Below are 21745 nucleotides of genomic sequence, written 5' to 3'. Positions count from 1 at the left end.
AACATAACTAAATTCAGTATCTATCAGAGATTAAACATAGAATAAATGAATTTTGAATGTGCAAGAGAAAATGTATTTTAATGTAATAGGTCCATTGATGATCTTCCAAAACATTAAAAGGGACAACATATAAGCATTTACTTTACAATTTTAATTTTCCCTTCATTTTTAGAATGATGGTTAACTAAATTCATTAGTAATTAATACATCATGCTACAAGAGCAGAATTGTTTTGTGTCAAATGAACTGGCCAAATTCTCATCTTGCATCAATATTTATTTACTGAGCACCCATGATACACAAGGTCCTATGTCAGTGGCAAATGCTGATAAGTAAACAGCTAGTTTAACTAGAAATAACACATTGAAGACCACAAACAGCACTGAGAAAAGAAACTGTATTCTCACCAAGAAGATCAAGGAAAAATGGGATTTGAGCAGGACTGTAAAGGATGAATGGGATTTCAACTGAGATAAGAGGAGGATGGAAGAAAGTACTCCAGGATAATAAAGGACCCCAAGGGGAGGGAAGTGGGTGTGAAATCATCTGTCCTGGTCTGTGGACAGATGGTTAGTTAACTCACAAGTGTGACAGGTAGAGTAACAGGAAGAGATGATGTCAAAAGAGATGAGGCTCAAGATATCCAGATGGGACCAGGTGCCATAATGCCTTGTATACTTGAGAGATAGAAGTTAGATTTTCTTCAGCAAGCAATGGGTTTTAGGGGAAAAATGTAGGATTTCCCCCCCTCATTCTATAGCTTACTTCTCAGGTCTATATATATTTAAGCATGGTACTGTGTTTTGCATGCTCTTGACAAACTCTTTCGTATCACTTTGTGTTAAAATTCATATGCCCATATTAAGAGTACTCCATGCTCCCTGATTGAACTCAACAGAAATGGATTTTTGTCATTCACATTCACATCAGTCTTGTCTTTATGATTTGTGTTAACATAATCTAATAGTCCTGAAAAATTTGAAAGTCACATTTCTGACAGTAATCTAACCTGGTACTACTATTATAATATGACCCTATTGAAAATCTTCAACAATACCAAAGGGGTACCTTTCTTCATTATCTTTTATAGGCAGAAGTTTTTAAGTGTCCATAATTGCTACAAGAATACTCTACATTGGCTATAAGGATTTATCCTATTGACCAAGTCTTATCCTGAGCCACTTCTAATTTCCCTTCTGAGTTTGGAAATCAATCAGAAATGGGGTACAGTTTCAAATCCTTTCTTGAATTGTTATAAAACTGCTCTATAAGCAAAGATGCTTTCTTAGAAATAGACTCACAATCCTTATCTCTTTTTTATCAATATGAACATGTATTTTCAAATGGACCTAACTCTAACTGGGTCAAACCAGCCCATAATGTCAGTCAATCTTGTTCTTCATCAGTCTCTCCAACATTTGTCTACACACCTAAAAGCAGAATTTTAGATTGGTACCTTCCCAAGTTCTTCCTCATTACATTAAAAAACTATTTCTAGAATGCTAAGAGTACTTTGCCAAAAGCTTCCTATTTCACTTGCTATGTGCTTCAAAAATCTCATCTTCCCTGATTCATGACCCAGTAGTTTATCAATTTTATTATTTTCTGTGATATCTTACTTTAACAGCTTACCTTTCCATTTTCTCTCACTCTTCCTTCCTTTCACATTGCCTGTGAGCCTCTGAAAACATCTTCGTACATGTGGAATATCTATTTTACTTAGTATTTCTCTGTTAATTCAAGATTTCATTTATATCCCTAATGAGCTACCACATTAATATTTCTGCCTACAACAAACCTTCACTGACCTTCTGTTTCTGGTTTTCTCTGTTTTCCTTTCATACAGTTTATCCAGCATCCCATCAAACAGAAATTTCTAGGAAACAAGTCTTCTGCACATGTACTCAATGCAAATGTGCTCATAATAATAAATCATTTCAGAGAACTGAGAGGTTCTGAAGTGCCTCAGAAGAAAGACTCACTTATGTTCCTGAAATTTTACAGTGAACTAAATTTTATTGTGATTATTTTCTTTGAAAGCCAGTCATCCATTAGCTCCGCAGATTCAACATTGAAGCTGGTTTGCACAACTTCCATTGGGAGCAATTGTTTTTTCAGACCAGAGATAAGGCCTGGGTGACCTGTGTACTCCTATGTCCCACGCAGATTTCTGCTTTGTTGTGAAAGCTTCTAAACACTAAATTGCATATTGTATTAGGAAGGTATCTTCATGGTTTTTCTCATCAGGAAACTTCGGAGCACAATAATAAGCTCATCTCTTTGTTAAATGTATGTTAGAGAGATATACTGAACTGTGGTCTGCAAGAAACAGAAAACAGTTGTAACCTGGGAGGGTTGGAGCTGTAGTAGTGTTTGGAGGGTTTCTTAGGAACACAGAGAAGGGGTGATCGCTCAGCCTGAGACATCAGAGTTGACTTCTAGGACTTGAAAGAGAAGGAGAAAGAACACTATGTTGCCGTAAACTATAAAGTCATTAAAGAGTTGTCCTATGTGGTCTGAAAATAAACACTGGACAATAGAAGATTAATTTACTTCTGTAGACAACAGAAGGACACTAAGGAGTGTGACAACACACATTACCTCCTGAAATGTTGGAGAATTTCAAGCACTAGCTTGAACTACCACTACCTTACACTAGCTTTAGAATATTCTCCAGAATGACTATGCTCGTGGTAGAAATGGTTGCTTCAGGATACTGAAGGGATGAGCCAATAAAATCCCAAGACAACCCTTTTATTCTGATTTCCCACTTATATAATTAACATTTTTTAAAAAGGCTCTCCAAATATCTTTTATTTCAGAATGGAAGTGAGACTTCAGATACAAATATTTTACTACTCTTTAGTAGAATAGTCAGTGGAAGAAGGTGGGGGTTGGTTGGGTAGAGGAGAAGGTACTTTCATTCCATTTAACTGATGTACCTTGGCCCAGTGGCTCACTCTCATCCTTCCATGACCATTGATGAGTAAGACAAAGGAAGTGCATGTGTCAGATGTGTGTTACCCACTTTTTCTTCATTTATGAACAAGGGAGCCATAAGCCCACAAGGCACACCCATCCTGGGCTCTTCTTCCTGCCCTCAGGTATAAGAGGAAGCCCTGCAGTAAGGTGCTGCAAAAGTTTCTGGCCCACCTGTGAGGACTGCAGAAGCCTGACTACTTGGGAAGCTCAATAACATGAATATTGCTATTGGCATATACTAAGCCAAGTTTTCCGGTACGATTTCATAAGTTTTCTTTCTTTTTTTTTTTTTTTACTAGTTACACATGACAGCACAGTGATCTTGACATATCATACATTTGAATAAAATGAGGTATAATTACTCCTTTTTCTGAGTGTACAGGTTGCTCATGTTGATGTTTCAGTCTCCACATGCTTGGTTTGTATATCTCCCTCTCATTTGGTTCTGAACACAAGTGGGGGAAACAAGGGTACCATTTTTAGACTCTCCTCAAACTGCAACAGTTCTCATAATAAGCTGATAACTTGGTATTTTCCATAAAAGACCTGTCATCCACAAGAGTTTTTACTGTGAATCAATCCCCAGCAGCCTGATCACTTTAGGCATCCTGTAGGACCAAGTTTCTGAGACTAAAACACACAGCATCTGATCTCAAATACATGGAAAACAAATAGAAGTCCAGTCTGCAATGAGAAAAAAGTATGGAGCTGACCTGTTGGAGAAGTAGATAGGAGACAATAGAGAGTACTATTAGCACTCTAGCTCCTGGACAAATTGCTTCCTAGATCTCAGCCACCTTTTTTTGCCTTTAGGTTCTGTGACACACTAGCAAAGCATAATTATAATTTTTTTGTTGTTTTTACTAATTTTAGTGGAAAGCACAACTAACTTCACAAGGATCCAACTAGGGCAGTTACACTGGGCCCCTCACTCAGAAGGGCCTCACACATGGGGTTTAATGCTTTATGGTTACCATATTAAAGTTCTTAATAGTTTCACATTTGAATTTGTTTTGTAAGTGAGACATCAGAACATGCACTGGGATTCTAATTTCAGCTCACATGCAGTTTCACCTCTCCAAGTCTCCCTGCCTCGCCATCCCTACCCAAATGCCTTATTAGGGTCATGTGTTCACACTCTGGAAGGGATGGGATTGAGCATGCATGCTCCAATATATACAGGCAGAGCATGATGGCTGCATCCCCGATACTGTATGCAATGCCCTGGTGTATTACACAGGTGAGCCAGGGAACTGGTGCAGGGAACACAATGCTCTTGCAGGTCTCCCATCTGCTGTGGATTATGGTGAAAGGTTATCAAAAAGGGGAAACACCTGACTCAACTTCCCTGCTTCAGATCAGGCCACAGTGCATCTATCAGGGGGTTTGGAAACCCAGCAGTGTGAATGTGCCAATTTGTAAGGGGAGGCTGATGGTCCTATAAAGGTTGGCATTCACCCCAAGGGAGCAGCATTAAATAGCAAGTACCAGCCACTATGATAGAACAAGAGAGACTAAAAAAAATAAAGTAAAAGCTTTATATTATAGGACCTTTAAACATCAAGTTTTTTCCTACTTTTTGAACAAGGACTTCACACTTTCATTTTTCTCTGGGCTCTGCAAATTGCATAGCTAGTCATGCCAGCAGATTTTTATCACTTGCAACCAAAGGAATGCTAACTAACACACATGTTTTTCATATGGCTTTATATTTTGAGCAATTCTTTGTAAACCTTTTTCACATGAGATAATTCCATTTTATAAATTCTTTTATTTGGCTGGAAGCATTTGCTCAAATCTTTCTCCAGTACCAAATCCTGAAATCTCCAGGGCCCTTGTCTTACTTGCCTTTTGCTTGTTTGGTGTCTGGAACTCTGTTACAGACACAGAATTTACACTCACTGTGTGTTTACAAAATAAATGTCAATATTACCAGTCATTAAGACAAGAATGCTTCCAAGGATCACCATGCCTTATCTAGACTTAATGACAGATAAGAGAGAAGACTTAGTTTATCAGATACATATTGACAACTGCCCCTTTAAAGCCTGATTTCCATTTCAGCATTAATGCAGGACTGGGAAAGCAGATAAAAACTACTCAGGAGATAACCTTAACCCTCAAGTCAGGTTATGCTAATCTTATTTGAAACCATTTGCAAGCAATTTGTCTATTTCACCCCAAATGCCACAATATTTAGCAATACATATTGCATGGTTTCAGAAGTACTTTAAACTGTCAAACATGAGAGCAAAATATTATTTTGAAAAACAATACATCATTGCACCCTCTTTTCACTGTTTTTTTTTTTTAATTTTCATTATCTAGTTAGGAAGTAGGCAGGGAGGGAGGGAGGGAGCGAAATGAGCAACAAGCAGAGAAGAAGAGGAAGAAGAGAAAAGGAAAGGAGATGGGAAGGAAAAAGAGAAGGAAAAGAGGAGGAAAAGAAAGATGAGAGAAGCTAAAATCATTCCTACTTGCTGGGTTCAGTCCATCTTTTTCAAGATTTTCCTTTGAGAGAGGATAATGCTATCACCCTCCCAGGGTTATGGTGGGAACTAAATGGAACGCAACCAGCAAGGTATCTTACGTGTACTCAGTAACAATAGTTAAAGCATCATGGTACTTTCCATCCCTATAAAGTGAAAACTCCTTTATATGGCATCAGCCACCAGGAAAGACAATCTGAGATCACTCACCCCAATTAGTATTGTGTGGGAAACTGCTGCCACGAGTCATGCTTGTTAACATAGGTGTTCACAGTGCACATTCCCATCTAGATTGACTCAAGTCTATGAGTATCATATCTAAAAAGGTTTTTGTGCATTTAACATTTTAAAAAGAGAATTAGCTCATGTGAATTGAGCTGCTATAAACATTGATGTGGCTGCGTTATAGTATGATGACTTTAAATCCTTTGGGTATAGACTGAGGAGAGGGTAGCTGGGTCAAATGGTGGTTCCATTCCAAGTTTTCTAAGGAATCTCCATGCTGCTCTCCAGAGTAGTTGCACAAATTGCAGTCCCAGCACCAATGTAGGAGTGTGCTTCCCCCCCACACATCCTCACCAACATTGACTATTGTCTATATTCTTGATAACTGCCATTCTGACTGGAGTGAGATGAAATCTTAGAATAATTTTGATTCGCATTTCTCTAATTATGAGAGACATTGAACATTTTTTCATATATTTGTTGATCAAATGTATATCTTCCGAGAAGTGTCTGTTCAACTTCTTAGCCTATTTATTGATTGGGTTGTTTGTTTTTTTTGGCGTTAAGTGTTTTGAGTTCTTTATATAACCTGGAGATTAGTGCTCTATCTGACATGTGTGTGGTAAAAATTTGCTCCCAAAACGTAGGCTCTCTCTTCACCTCATTGATTCTTTCTTTCGATGAGAGAAAGCTTTTTTACTTTGACTTCATCTCATTTATTAATACTTGATTTTATTTCTTGTGCTTTAGGAGTCTTGTTAAGGAAGTTGGGGCCTAATCTGACGTGATAATGATTTGGGCCTACTTTTTCCTCTATGAGGCAAAGCATCTATGGACTAATTCCTAAGTCCTAGATCCACTTTGAGTTGAGTTTTGTGCATGGCGAGAGAGAGGGGTTTATTTTCATTTTGCTGCATATGGATTTCCAGTTGTTCTAGCACTATTTGCTGAAGAGGCTATATTTTCTCCAATGTATGTTTTTGGCGCTTCTGTCCTGTATGAGTTAACTGTATTTATGTGGGTTTGTCTCTGTCTTCTATTCTGTACCAATGGTCTACATGTCTAGTTTGGTGCCAGTACCATGCTGTTTTGTTACTATAGCTTTGTAGTATAGTTTAAGGTCTGGTATAGCAGCTCAATTCACAATAGCTAAATTGTGGAAGCAACCTAGATGCCCTTTAATAGATGAATGGATAAAAAAACTGTGGTATATATACACCATGGAATACTTCTCAGCATTAAAAGAGAATAAAATTATGGCATTTGCAGGTAAATGGATGGAGTTGGAGAATATCATGTGAAGCAAAGTAAGCCAATCCCAAAAACCTAAAGGCTGAATGTTCTCTCTTATAAGTGGATGCGGTGGGTGGGAAGGGGATGGGAAAAATGGAGGAATTTTGGGCAAAGGGGAAGGACAGGTGGGAAGAGGGGAGGGGGACAGGAAGGATGGTAGAATGAGATGGATATCATTATCCTAGGTACACGTATGACCGCACATATAGTGTGACGCTACATCATGTACAACCAGAGAATCAATTATGTACAATGAATCATAATGCATTATGCTGTCATATATACCTAATTAAAATAAATAAAGAAATTTTTTAAAAACTCTTAAAAGGGGGCTGGGGATGTGGCTCAAGCGGTAGCGCGCTCGCCTGGCATGCGTGCGGCCCGGGTTCGATCCTCAGCACCACATACAAACAAAGATGTTGTGTCCGCCGAGAACTAAAAAATAAATATTAAAAAAAAATTCTCTCTCTCTCTCTCTCTCTCTCTCTCTCTCTCTCTCTCTCTCTCTCTCTCTCCTCTCTCACTCTCTCTTTAAAAAAAAAAAAAAAAACTCTTAAAAGAAAGAATTAGTTCAAGCTATCAGGCTATCCTTGCCCAATACCTACTGTAAATGTTTCAGTTATAGTGTAGGTGGCAAAGTGAATATCAATTTTACTTTGTATAACTTTCAATAATTTAAAACACATCAGTTTACATTCTCTCAGTAATTTCTTGCAGTAACATTGTTGGATATGCAAAGTGATATTAAACCAATTTTAATATGTAAAAACATAAAAGCCACAACTCACCAGTAATGAAAGCATATCTAAACTCCAGATTTCCAAGCTCTTTATCCATTCCTTTGACCCCCACCACACTGCTTCCCCAGGCAATATTTATAAAACAGAATTCTCCCTCTTGTCAAGGCCAGCACGATTGGCCATGAGAATTGCTATAAGAAAATTATTGTCCTTAATTCATAACTTTCGAGGGAAAATATGTTTCCTCTCAGAGTCTGTTGACTCCAGGAACATTATTTGAGCTCATATTTTACAGAGCTGGACTTTCAAATTCCACAAGGTGAAGATACCACTTATCACAATGGCAAGAGAGGACATGGCAAAATAAACCCACTGAACAAGGGCAATTAATATTATTTTATGAGGTAACATAATTCTGAGGGGGAAAAAAGCATTAAAATCAAATGCCCATGTTGCTCCTTTGATTTACATCTTTGGTATTCAGGTATCCGCAGTGGATTTGTTCATCTGTGGGACTGTATTCATGTTTTTGTGGTTTAGTTTTGCTTTAGAAATATCTTCAATATTTTTTTAAAAAAAAACTTAGCACTTGTTTACTTGCCTCATGGAACTTTTTAAAAAGCACACAAATATTTCATGTATAAATTCCCATTGGTAGAGATGCAAATAATATAGAATTCATAACAATAAGTGAATGCTCTTTTTTTCACATACCTATTAGTAATAAGGTGAATAGTTTGCCTGTTTCTAGTCTACATACTTATATAAATATGTGTACAGATACTTATAAATATGCAGTGATACTGAATGTATTATACTGTCTTATTTTATTTATTTTCCCTTACTTTTTTTTCAAAAATATATCTTGGGGATCTTTCGGTATGCATGTATATGTATTTGGGTGTGCTATCTGTGTGTGTGTGTGTGTGTGTGTGTGTGTACACCTGTGTGTACTTAATACATGTGCTTAGAGTTTGAAACCACACATCCTATTTCATCAGTGAATATGCCAAAGTAAATACAAACATTCCATTAATGATGGATATTCTTGTTGTTTCTGATTTTCAGTGAATGAAACAATGCTGCAATAACATCACTGTATGTTAATTTCCTCCTCCTGTGAGTTTATACTTTTCTACAATACATTCAAGAGGTAAAGTTGACGGAATCAAAAAAAAAAAAATGCCTACTTTGTCAAACTGTAGCCCAAAAAGTTTCATCAATTACTCTCTCAATCATGCATGAAGCTATTGTTTTTACCACACAGTCACCAACACAGACTATAATCTTTTAAAATTCTCCTCCAATCCAATGCATGAATAGGATGATTTAGTCATTGTAAAGAATTTCCTTTGCATTACCAACATGACATCTCTTCAGAGGAATACTAATAATGTGCCATTGTCTTTGAGATAGTTACTTAACCTCTTGGTGTCTGAATTTTATTACCTCTAAAGTGAGGATAAGGAATAATGCCTACTTCATATGGCATCTCCTGGTTTTCTATTTGTGTTCTTCTTTTTCAAATGATGTTTTGGTCACTTAACACACACTTAATGAGCACCGACAGTGTTCCCAGGCACATTCTTGGTGTGGGGATTATGTGGGGGAACAAGATCAAGTGGTCACTCTCATGGAGCTTATGTACATACATCCTGGTGGGGTGGCAGATAATATAGAGATGCAAACGGATAACATTGTTTCAGGCTGTTTATGATGAAAATAAAAATCAAGCAAGGTTTTGGCTAAGAAACTAAGTATACTGTGGTAGATATGGTAGTCAAAAAATATTTCTGTGATGGGGAAAGGTGGTAGAGACATGAAGGAGGTGAACTTCAATGCTGAGAGGGGATAGCAATATTCACAGAATATTGGAGAATTAATGTGCTGATGCAGAGAGAATGAGGGTGAGGACAAAGACAGATGGTAGCTAAGAGGAGCCAGGGACAAGATCCTGAGTGCCTCATAAGACAGGAGGAGGAATTTCAATTTTATTTAAATACAGAGGAAAGCCAGAGCACTGGCCTCTGAATTGCTAAACTGTAAGTTAAAAAGAAAATTAAATGCTAAGTTTCCTATTCCAGCCGATGCCTCCCGAACAACATCCACTTGCCCTCGTAGCAGCTCACAACAAAGAAAAGCCCATATTCAGCAATCAGAGTTTCTCTCACAAGCACAGATTCTAAAAAGCAAAGCTAAACAGAGTCATCAAGTTGTGGAATCGTGTCCCTGACCTACACCCACAACCCAAAAGCAAGCCTTGTTCTTTCCTGCACTGCCCTTTGCTAGCTGATGGACCAGGAGCAGGAACCCTGGCAGTGTTCAGCCACCGAAGTGGAAAAGAAGATCCGCTGCAGGAACACCAAGATCAGGCAGGGAGGCACACGGCTCGCCTTAAGATGGAAAGCCTACCTTTGCAGATGGTCCCGTTGCCCACGTAGCCTGGTTTGCAGGTACAGCTGTGTCCCTGGACCGTGTTGGTGCAGATGGCATTCTCGTCACAGTTGTGCTGTCCTCTTCCACATTCATCGTGCTCTGTCAGTGGGTAGAAGAGAGAGAGACACCTTTTCTTAGGTTGGAATTACTGGTATCAGAATTTAGCTGGAACTCACCAGCAAGAATGACAGTGACTCCCATGAGTGGGGAACCTTACTATGTACGTACCTGTTAGTTTCCACACCTGATATGTTTGAAGTCTCAGTGACTCTGAAAGATGGAGGCTATCATCCCCAACTTGAGGATAAAGAAAAACAGTGTCAGAGCAGTCACACAAAGTCACACATTTGGGAAGCAGTACTCTAAGGCCACAGCTTCCTTCACCTTCTGCAAAGGTTTCCACAGAAGCTCCCAGGCAGGGGTTCTCAGCAGGCGGTGATTTTGCACAGCTCCTCTGGAAACAGTTGATGATAAGTGCTACTGGAATCTAGTAGCTAGAGACTGGAGATGCCGATGAGCATCTTACGAAGAACAGGAGAACCCACACAACAAAGAAGTAACCAGTCCAAATATCAACAGTGCCAGAGTTGGGACATCTTCCTCCAATTTACCATGATAAATTGCATGGCTTCTTTAGAACAAAGGGGGTCAAACTGAAGAGGAAGAAGGCCCAGACAATATACTGTATGTACCAAAGGACATTTACAACAGGTCTCTTAAAAGGAGTAATTCTTCTCACAGGGGATGTTGGTGAACACAAATGGTGCTGAGTAGGAAAGGGATTTACTCTCAGGACTCATCGATTCTAATTCTCCGTAAGGTGCATAATCTAACCTCAGAGTGGTTTCCTGATATGTGGTGATATTGTTATATAGAGTCAAATAGCTGCAGCATCCTTAATCCATAATGGAGGGAAATTAATCCGACTACAAATGGACTAAAGCAGTTCAAGTCAGACCAAGATATCATGGCTAACTATCCTTTCCTCTTGTAACCAAAAAGTTTATAGAGTTATCCAACTGACCTCTATAAATAAACAACATGGGAAAGTTAACACCCTTTAATATATATTAGTGTGACTTTTTAGAAATATGAAGAAGAAAACTCTGGTAAAGTCATCAAATTTATAAAAGGCTATAAAACAGGAATAAAAATTTCAGCTAGAAACATCAAAGAAATACCACTAATCAAACAAAACTTAAAATTGAGCATAGTTTTGATAAGTGAACTGTTAAATCAATATACTAATCAGTTGAAATATCCATTTTCATTAATTCTTTACTTTAAATTTCCTAATGGGATCTAATAATGAAAAAGATTAAATCTCACAAAATAGAGCTGTTTTAGTAACTGATACACAATTGAGGTAAAGCACACACCTGCATCTGATTTGAGTTGATACCTAAGATTTTCCAAAAAATATTTTTCCTTTAGGCTTCAAGACCAACCCAAACCGTCACTGAGAAATGTGCACAGGTTAGAAAGCAGTGAGAAGGGAAGGGAAGATTTATAAGGACACACTTCCAGACTGTCTAAAGCCATCTCCAGCATGCCCCAGAAGTAGTATAAACCTGTAGATGTCAAATCCAATGTACCGACCTATCGGGCACCTAGTTCGTACAGGTAAAAAACAGAAATTTTGAGGGACAAAAAAATTTAGGGACATAGGCTTAGAATCCAAAGTTTACAGTCTCCTTGTTTAAATTCTTTTCATAAGCAATTATTAGGGTCTATACCTAGAATACAAAGTAGATAGGATCTTTGATCATATGAACTTGTTAATAGGGGCCATCACACACCAATATGTAACTAAATAGGAACACAAGAGAGAAGTGATGAGTTTTAAGGAGGTGACTTCATATTTTGTCATACAAACAGGATGTATTTTAAAGAGAAAGAGTGTTCTATTAATAAAGATGCTAGAATAATAGGCATAATTCAGAATAACCTAGGCAAACCAGCATGTGTGGTCATGCTAGATAAGAAGAATAGAGATAATCTGAGGCTGCCTCATCTTGATAAACCAGTTGAAATAGTACCTGACAGATTTTTCTCTTCTCATCATTAGAAGCTAGTATTTCAACTGGTCTTTCAAGAATGGTCATGATTTTCTCAGCCAGAGTCGCTCAAAGGCACACAAGGCAGAAGAGCAGAGTGGAGAAAGACACAGTTTTAGGTAACATCCAAAAGCCTGGTGCATCTTTGCCTACCTTCCCTTGACCCCTAGTCCTCTTTTTGATGAGGCAACCTCACGACTGTCCTGAGAACGATTTCATGCCTACCTCTCCAGCTTTTTCATGCTGCTTCCCTGACCCGAAATACTCTCCCCCAGGGTAGCTGGAATATGTGTGTCCCTGCCTGGCTTCAGACACCACTTCAAACCCACACTCTTGTCAAGGAGCCATCTACACACACCTTGAGACCGGGCAAACCTCACCCATCTTGGAGATTTATGAAATTCAATATCTTTACCTTGTTGGAGGCAGTCATATCACAGTATGTTGTAGTATTTGCAAGTTTTAACATTAATGTTTCAATGAACTCATGAACTTTGCAGAGAGAAATTGTGACATAGTTTCTGAAGCCCTCATTTTACCAATTAGTTTTTTTATATAATGAGTGGTATTGAACCTAGAATTCTAAGCACTGGAATGAATATATATTGAATAAACTGAGACAAAAGGATGGTAAACAAGCTTTTCACATCACAAAATTTGTAGATAAGGGAGCTCAGATTTGTGAATCTACATACCAGGTGAATCACCACCTTGCTGAGCAGTTGTTGGAAGTAATTTGAATGTGGCTGAAACTAAACCAGGACATGTGGAGATGATTTCATCATGTCAAAAATGGAGGCCCTCTTCTGTGCTTGTTCCAAATTCTCACTGCAATCTCTTACATTCTTCCCAAGAATACAAAACCTGTTACTGAATGAATGACAAAGACTACAAAACTTCCATATCTCAGTGTCTTTCATCTCACCCGAATTTGCAAAATGACTAGCACCTTCAAAACTGTTTGATGGAGATGGACAAAGAAGACATGATCTCCTTCTAAATATATCAAATTCCTTTCCAGCTGTTGGAAATGCTGCAGAAGGTATAAGACAGGTTCTCATGAGAGTTATCCTGGCACAGAGGTTAAAAGCACAGACTCTGGAACCACCAGCCTTGGTTAGATGGTGCATTTGACAATTACTAGCTATGTGCACTACAGTAAGTTATTTAGTCTCTTTGTGTCTTAATTTCTTCATTGCAAAATATAAATAAACCTATTTCCTGATATTGTTATGAGTATTAAATTAGCTAATATAGGGAAAACACTCATAGTACATTGCTACTAGTAAGTGCTCCATAAAGGTAAGCTATTTTATTATCACCATTGTATTACTATTATTACCACCACCACCATCACCACAGCCTCCTCCACTAAATTACTCCTCCTCCTCCTCCTCCTCCTCCTCCTCCTCTTCCTACTACTACTACTACTACTACTACTACTACTACTACTACCTACTACTACACAATTACTTCTGGGAAGACTTAATTGTCACATGATAGCAAAAATTGGTTGAGAAAACTTTGTCTTTCCTTAACAGGATGGTCGTTCCTGCAGAAAGACTGAACACATAGGCAGTTGAAGAAAATTAAATTAGGGGCTAGGCTGTGGCTCAGTAGTAGAGTGCTTGCCTAGCAAGTGTGAGGCCCTGAGTTCGATCCTCAGTACCACATAAAAATAAATAAATAAAATAAAGTTTAAAAAAAGAAAATTAAATTAGAATCTTTTTGAAAGTCCAAAGAAATATTAGGGTCAATTATGGTCCCTAGGAAACAAGACTATAGATTGGGAATGTGAAGAATGTGAATTTAGGACTGTACGGCCTGAGTCTGGTTTTAGTATACCTGGAAGATCCAGACTCTCACGTGGATAACGACTGTAGCAGCAAGCTGTCTCTCCAATACGTACCCTTGCCCCCACTAACATTTGAGCACTCATCAAGCACAGGCATTATCACATACTTCCTTTCTCTTGCCTTCTCCTTTCTATTCCATGGTACATGTCAGAAGGACTCTAACTTCTCCATATCTGTCACCGTGACACCAGCATCAACGTCCATTGCCAACCAAAAGGTTGTTTTCCTTAGTGAACTAGTTAGGACCCGACCCCCACCAAACAGGTGTTGCAAGTGTGGCTCCAAATGTCCCACGTGTGAGGTTTAGATAATCCCTCATGTATACATACCTTACAAAATTGTTGCAACTACCCCCATGTCACACTCTCCTTGTATTTGCATTCAGTTAACACTCTTCTATACCTGTTCACCCTCAGCAATCATCTCCTGTCAAGCACTAATCTGTTCTCCACCCCTACAGTTTATCATTTAGAGAATGTTATATAAATGGAATTATACAGGAAGTCAATTTTGAGATTTTTGACTCTTTTCACTAAGCATAATGTCTTTGAGTTCAATACAAATTGTTCTATATGTTAATAGTCCATTCCTTCTTATTCCATTGTTCAAGGTACTAAAATTTATTCAACTACTCACACAATGAAGGACATTTGAATTGCTTCCTGTATTTTGCTATTATGAATAAAGTTGCTGTGAACATCTGTGCACAGGTTTCAGTGTGAACATATGTTTTTAGTGTTCTGGGATAAATGCCCAAGAGTGTACTTGCAGGATCATCTGCTAAGCACATGTTTAGTTTTGTAAGAAAGTGCCAAACAAATTTCCAAAGTGGCTGTACTACTTTACATTGCCATCAACAATGTACAAGTGGTCTGTTTTTTCCACATCCTTGCCAGAATTTCATGTTGTCACTAGTTTTTATTTTAGCTATTTTGATAGATATTTAGTAATACTACATCATGATTTTACTTTGCATTTTGCTAGCTTCTAATGATCCCGAACTTCTTTCCACATGTTCATTTGCCATCTGCATATACTCATTGGTACATATGTATTATCTTTTTGCTTATTGATAAACTTGACTGTTTTATATTGTTGAGTTTGAGAAATTTTAATATTTTCTAGATATATCTTTTATAGATACGTGGTTTGCCAATATTTTCTCATGTCTCTAGCTTGTATTTTTATCCTCTTAGCATAATCTTTTCACAATGTAAAAGGTTTTAATAAACTTCAAGGGACCTTTTTTTTCTTTAATGTTAAGTACTTTTAGTGTGATATATAAGAACCCTTGGTCTATCCCCTAGGTTCCAAAAATTTCTCCTATTTTTTAACAGTTTTAGAGTTTTGCATATTGTATTTAAGCTGATGGTTCTTTTATATTTAATTTTTGTGTAAGGTGTAAGGCTTAGGTTGAAATTTGTTTTCCATAGGGGTGATATGCATGTCCACATTCACCAGTCCTATTTGTTGAAAAATCTATTTTTCTCATTTGAATTGCCTTTATACCTCTGTCAAAACAAATTAGTTATGTTTGTATTGGTCTGTTTCGAGCTCCTCTATTCTGTTCCATTAATCTGTTTATTCCTCTGCCCATACCACACTGTCTTGATTACTTTATCTACTTAGAAAGTCTAAATATCTGGTAGAGTGATTTTCCCTCTTTATTTCTCTTCTTCAAAACTGTTTTAGTCATTCTAGTTCCTAAGACTTACTACATAAAGTTTAGATTAAGTTTGTTGGGATTTTGATAGAGAATTGTGTGAAACTTATAGATCTATTTGGGAAGAACTGACATCTTTTCTTTACTGTATCTTCCAATCCATGAACCCAGTATGTCTTCCTATTTACTTGGATATTCCTTGGTTTCCTTCATTAGTGCTTTGCAACTTTCAGCATATAGATCCTGTTTATGTTTGCTAGGCCAATAGCTAGGTATATCATTTTATTTCGGAACCTGTATGTGATATAATGCATTTAATTTTGGTTTCTATTTATTTGTTGCTTATATAGAGAAATATAATTTTTGTGCATTGATCTTGTAGCTTGTGATCTTGCTGAATTTGTTTATTATTTTTATAATATTTTTGTGAATTCCTTAGGATTCTCTACATACATAGTTTTGTCATCTATAAATAAAATTGCCTTATTTCTTCCTTTCCAATCTGCATGCATTTTAAGATTTCCAGGGCTACATTGCACAAGAGTGGTGAAAGCGAATGTCATGGCCTTATTGCCAATCGTAGGGCAACGGCACTCAGTCTTTTTCCCGTGTTGGATGGAGGTGGAAGTTCAGCTCCTGCTGGGCCACACAGACAGTGGAGTTGGAAGAAAGCAGAAGTCAAGGAGCCTCGCCTTGCACTGCCTTCCTGAGTTTCCATGCTATTGGGTAGGAGAAGTTGCTCAGAGCCCTGCTGAACACTGTGGCCATTGCTCCAGTAGACAAAGCAGAGACCTGACAGAGGGAATTGGATTTCCTCCTTCACAGGCTTCTGTTGCCTGTGCCTTCTGGCATTTTCAGGTTGCAAGGTTCTTCAGTGTCCCACCCAGGGCATTTCAGAGGAAAAAAAAAATCTCAGAGAACTCACAGCTTGTTGCTCAAGACCCAAGTTCCCTATATAGTCCATCTTCTTTTTACCTTTAAGAGTCTTCCTGAGCTACGTCCAGGGTATTTTTAGAGGGTAGACCTAGGAGGAACAACGGAACTACTCCATCTCAACTTTAACCAAAAGACTCTATTAAATTTTAAAAGAAACTACTTTCTTCCTCCTCCTCCTCCTCCTCCTCCTCCTCCTTTCATTTTCTCAATAGCACTAATAATTGGTATTTTTCAAAAATAATCTTTATGAAGCACATACTGTAGGAACTAGGTACTGCTGGAGAGTATTATATCATCCACATCAGTTAAGCATTATTATCATCCCTATTTTCTAAATGAGGAAACAGGTACAGAAAGGTTGTAAGTAGTCTTAAGTTTATAGGATGGGAGGTTTAAATCAAGCTAGTCACCACGAAACCATGGCAGAAGAAACATAGCCATACAGATGTTACTCACTCTTGAAACCCCCTTTTCTCTTGACCCTTTGTACTCAACCTATCACCAAGCCTTGTAGAACTTTCTTTCTAATTATCTCTCCGCTTCATCCCCACAGCTCCTTCTCCACTGCCATCACTCTCCCACCCACCACCATCTCTCATTTGAGCCATGGCTATCCCTCCCCAATGTCTCTGCTCCCATCCACTATGGCCCACCTTCAATATATTCTTCAAACTGCACTTAATCAGTCTCTTAGAAATTCAACCCTGATTATCTCCCCACTCCTGTTAAAAACTCTTCAATGTTCTTAAGATGAAGACAAATGTGTTTAATGAAACCTTCAAGGACCAACAGAGTCTTGCTCCCACCTCACACCCAGCAGAATTTTGTTTCATTCCCACTCTATTTTAAAAAAAAAAAATTTTACTTGCTGTTTTTAGATATACATAACAGTAGAGTGTATTCTGATATATTCGCCTGTTCTTTTCCAACCACACTGGCTTTGTCTCCTTCAGAAGGTCCTTGTTCCTCCTCATCACAGGCTTCTCCCTGTGATCTTCTCCTTTCAACCTAGATAGCATGGGCTAATCCTTGAGATCCCAACCAAGTCATCACCTCATCAGAGAAAGAAGGCTGGATTTCCTGGACTGAAGCCACTTTCCCTGTAACATTTTCACATCATACCCAGCATTTCTCCTTCACAGGGCTAATCACAATTATGATTCTACATGGATCACTGTCATTAGTATATTATAAATGTTTTCCTTCCTTACTACAGCACAAATCTCTTGGGATTAGAAATCATAGATTTCTTTTTTATTTTATCCCCAGTCCCTAGCAGAGGTGCTAAAATTTAAGTGTCTAATACAAACAGCTATTTATAAAGGAAAGGAAGGAAGGAAAGGCAGGAGGTAGGGAGAAGGAAGGACAGAGATAAAAAGAATGTATAATTATCTTTGACATCAAAAGCTGCAGAGAGGTCAAGGAGAATTAAGACAAGAAAAGGTAATTGAATCAGGCAGCTGTTGGCAACTCAGAAGGGAAGAGCTTAAAAATGAAACTCAGCTGGTAATGACATGTTGGTATATTTATTTTTCACAATGACTTTGTGGGAGGTGGAGAAATGGATGAGCTTTCAGGAGCTCTCTTTGAGGCAGAGCTTTTCTTCCACAAAGTATTGCTAGGGATACAGCCCATTGACTGGGAGAAAATATTTGCCCATCATATATCTGATAAGTAATTTGAAACTAAGATATATAAAGAATTCCTTACAATTCAATAATAAAAAAGTAATCCAATTTTAGAATGAGCAAATATATTTAAATAGAGATTTTTCTCAAATAAAATAAATATCAAAAAAAGCACATGAAATGGTCAATATCATTAGTAACTAGGGGAATTTAAAAAATGGAATATTAATTCACAACTACTAGAATAACTGTAATCAAAATGACAGATAATAACAAGTTGGCAAGAATGTGGAGAAATTGGATCCCTTGCACATTTCTAGTTGTGAGTGTAATATAGTTCATTTATTTTGGAAATTAATTTGGCAGTTTCTCAAACTATTAAACATAAGATTATCATATGGCCCAGAAATTCTCTTCTAGGTATAAATCCAGAAGAAATGAAGACTTATGTCCACACAAAACTTGCACACAAATGTTCACAGCAGCATTATTCATAATAGCCAAAAGGCAAAAACAACCCAAATGTCCATCAATTGATGAGTGAATAAGGAAGATGTGATATAGTTACACAATGGAATGCTATTTAGCAATAATATTGCTGGAATGGAATAGATAGATGCTGCAAAATGTATGATGGATGGGTTTCAAAATCATTACATCAAAGGAAAGAGGCAGTCATAAAAGAACACATGTATGATCCATTTTATAAAAATGCCTAAAATGGGCAAACTTACGGAGACAGAAGATAGATTAACAGTTATGTAAGGCAAAGCCCATTGTAATGGAGAAATAACTATTAATGGATATCAGTTTTTTTTCTGTGAGGTGTTAGAAATTTTATAAAATTAGAGTATGAAAATGGTTTTGCAATTCTTAAAATATACCTTCAACTATTCAATTCTATACTTTAAGGGAGTGAACTTTATTCTATGCAAAATATACCTCAATAAAGCTGTTACAGAGAAAATTCTGAAACAAATGAACACATTTATTTCTTTATCCATATTTCAAGAAGGGATGTCAAGACTCATTAGAGGATGAACTTGTATGAAATGTTCCTCCAAGAATGGAGATTAGAAATTTTAGTTATTCTGCTAATATCCTGGAGACATGCCATATTTCCTTAATTGAAAAACACCACTTATTCCATGTTAATGACAAGGAGAGAAGTATTTCAGTATGACAAACAAATGCATCATTTATAACATAATTCTCAGTTTCCTAAATGTAAAATTTGAAAATCTATGCTTTAGGCTCAAGGACATAGGTTATTTATAATGTAACACAGTTATTGACTTCAAGCAACATTTTTCTTAGTCAAAATAAATACAACTCATTTCCCTATGTGCCAGAATGGACAACTAATCTCATATGGGGGCTTTTTACGCAGAAGGATCCCATTATGGTTCTTGACATCTAAAACAACAGTTTTGGGGAGGGCTGTCCAATTCTTTTATTTGTTTTAATTAATTATGACTGCTGGCTCGGATCCCCCCTGGCCCCCGGGGCTTGGTGCCGGCCCTGGTTTCTTGTTGTGCACGTCAAAGAGGCCAGCTCCCAAGGCCTTGAAAGATTTGTGGTGTCTGTTTTCATATTCAGCCTATAATGGTCATGTGGGAACGTCCCGACCTGCTTGGGTCTGATAAGGTTCCTGGTTGAAGGCTTAGTATGAGTCGACAAGGACCACCTGCCCCCCTCCGTCCTTGCTTCTGCCTACCAGTAACTTTCCATTCTGTCTGAAAGAAATATATAAGTATGAGCTGAGATAATAAAGTCAGACTCCCCCTGGATGAAGAACCTTGGTGTCCTGTGAATTCTTTTAACCCCGATGTCTCCCGCCGGACTCGGTCCTTTCTGCCGGACGCGGCATATTTTTTTTTTTTTTTTTTTTTTTGCGTCCGGCAATGACAGTAGAATGCAATTCGATATAGCATATATAGATGGGATATAGTTTCTCATTTTTCTGAGCATGAATGTTGTAGAACCATATTGGCCATGCAGTCCCATATACACATAAAGTAATAATGTCTGTTTTTTTTCCTATCAATCCCATTATCCAGTACCTCCTCTGTTCTCCAGTCCTCCCTCCACCATCTCTTCTTCCTACTCTACTGGTCTCTCATATATTATTATTTTTTAATTAGGACATTATAATTATATATAAAGTGGGATTCACTGTGGTAGATTCATACATGGACATAGCAAAATTCAGTTGATTTTGTTACTCAGTACTGCCTCATTTTCTACCTCTTAATCCTCTTCCTCAACTTTATTGGTCTCTCTCCTATTTTCATGATCTCTTTTTTTTTCTTCTTCTTTATTCTCTCTAGCTTCCACATATAAGAAAACATTTGACCCTTGATTTTCTGCATCTGGCTTATTTCACTTGCCTTGATGTTCTCTAGCTCTACCTATTTTCTAGCAAATGCCGCACTTGCATTACTCTTTATGGTTGAGTAAAACTCCATTGTGTATATATACCACATTTTCTTTACCCATTTGTCTGTTGATGGACACCTAGACTGATTCCATAAATTAAATATTGGGAATCTCATACTGGTAATTACTCTAGCCAAAAAAAAAAAAAATCTGGAGCTTATAAGCCCTGCTGTTTCTTAGTGCTGAGATCTTTGCCAATAGAAAGGACCTGAGTTTTGGGGTAGATAACAAATTAATGTATCCTTGGTGGAATAGTCCCCATTCTGGGAGGATGCCACTCTCAAAACCTAAGGTCTCTATCTTTCCTCTCTGGACAGCAGCTTTATAATCTTGACATCAACCTTTGAATCTCAGCTCCCGGGCTGGGGATGTGGCTCAAGCGGTAGCACACTCTCCTGGCATGTGAGCGGCCCAGGTTCAATCCTCAGCACCACATACAAACAAAGATGTTGTGTCAGCTGAAAACTAGAAAATAAGTATTAAAATTCTCTCTCTCTCTCTCTCTCTCTCTCTCTCTCTCTCTCTCTCTCTCTCTTTCTAAAATTATATATATATATATATATATATATATATATATATATATATATATTAAAAAAAATCTCAGCTCCCTCTGGGAAAGGCAGCCTCCTTGCAAATATGTGTTAAGATTGCATCAATAACAGAATCTTTGGGTCTCCAGAATCGCAGGTTGTGCTTGTCAGAGCCCTAAGGAGGGTGATGATGAAAATAGATATGACAGTAGGGTTGCAGAGAAGGAAGGGGGTAAGAAGTGTAGCAAAGAACTCACCCTCATCCTTTCTAACTCCCCTATAGCAGTAAGAAACACAACCCAAATTAGTAATTCCATCGAATGCTTTTTTACTTGGATAGATGACCTAAACTACTAAATATGGCCAATTACATACAATGTATAACATTTATATGTGATATTTGAGCATATATAGAAAAGTCTATAAAATTTATGTTAAACTATTAGTGATTTTCATTGGATACTTAGATAA

General features: G+C 37.6%; 1 protein-coding gene across 3 annotated transcripts in view; it reads right to left on the bottom strand.

Moving 5' to 3' along the window:
* Positions 1-21745, bottom strand: part of NELL1 (neural EGFL like 1) — a gene marked incomplete at its 5' end in the record, with an annotated part of 865989 nt that overhangs the window by 312818 nt on the left and 531426 nt on the right. For all 3 annotated transcript variants that reach the window (XM_081280547.1, XM_081280546.1, XM_081280545.1), the window contains one exon: positions 10142-10264. In XM_081280547.1, coding sequence (XP_081136673.1) covers positions 10142-10264 — 123 coding nt within the window. The remainder of the gene's footprint in view (positions 1-10141; positions 10265-21745) is intronic.

The sequence above is a fragment of the Spermophilus citellus genome, assembly GCF_964194105.1.
Source record: "Spermophilus citellus genome assembly, chromosome: 2".
Taxonomy (NCBI): Eukaryota; Metazoa; Chordata; class Mammalia; order Rodentia; family Sciuridae; genus Spermophilus; species Spermophilus citellus.
This window is presented reverse-complemented; position numbering and strand designations above follow the sequence as displayed.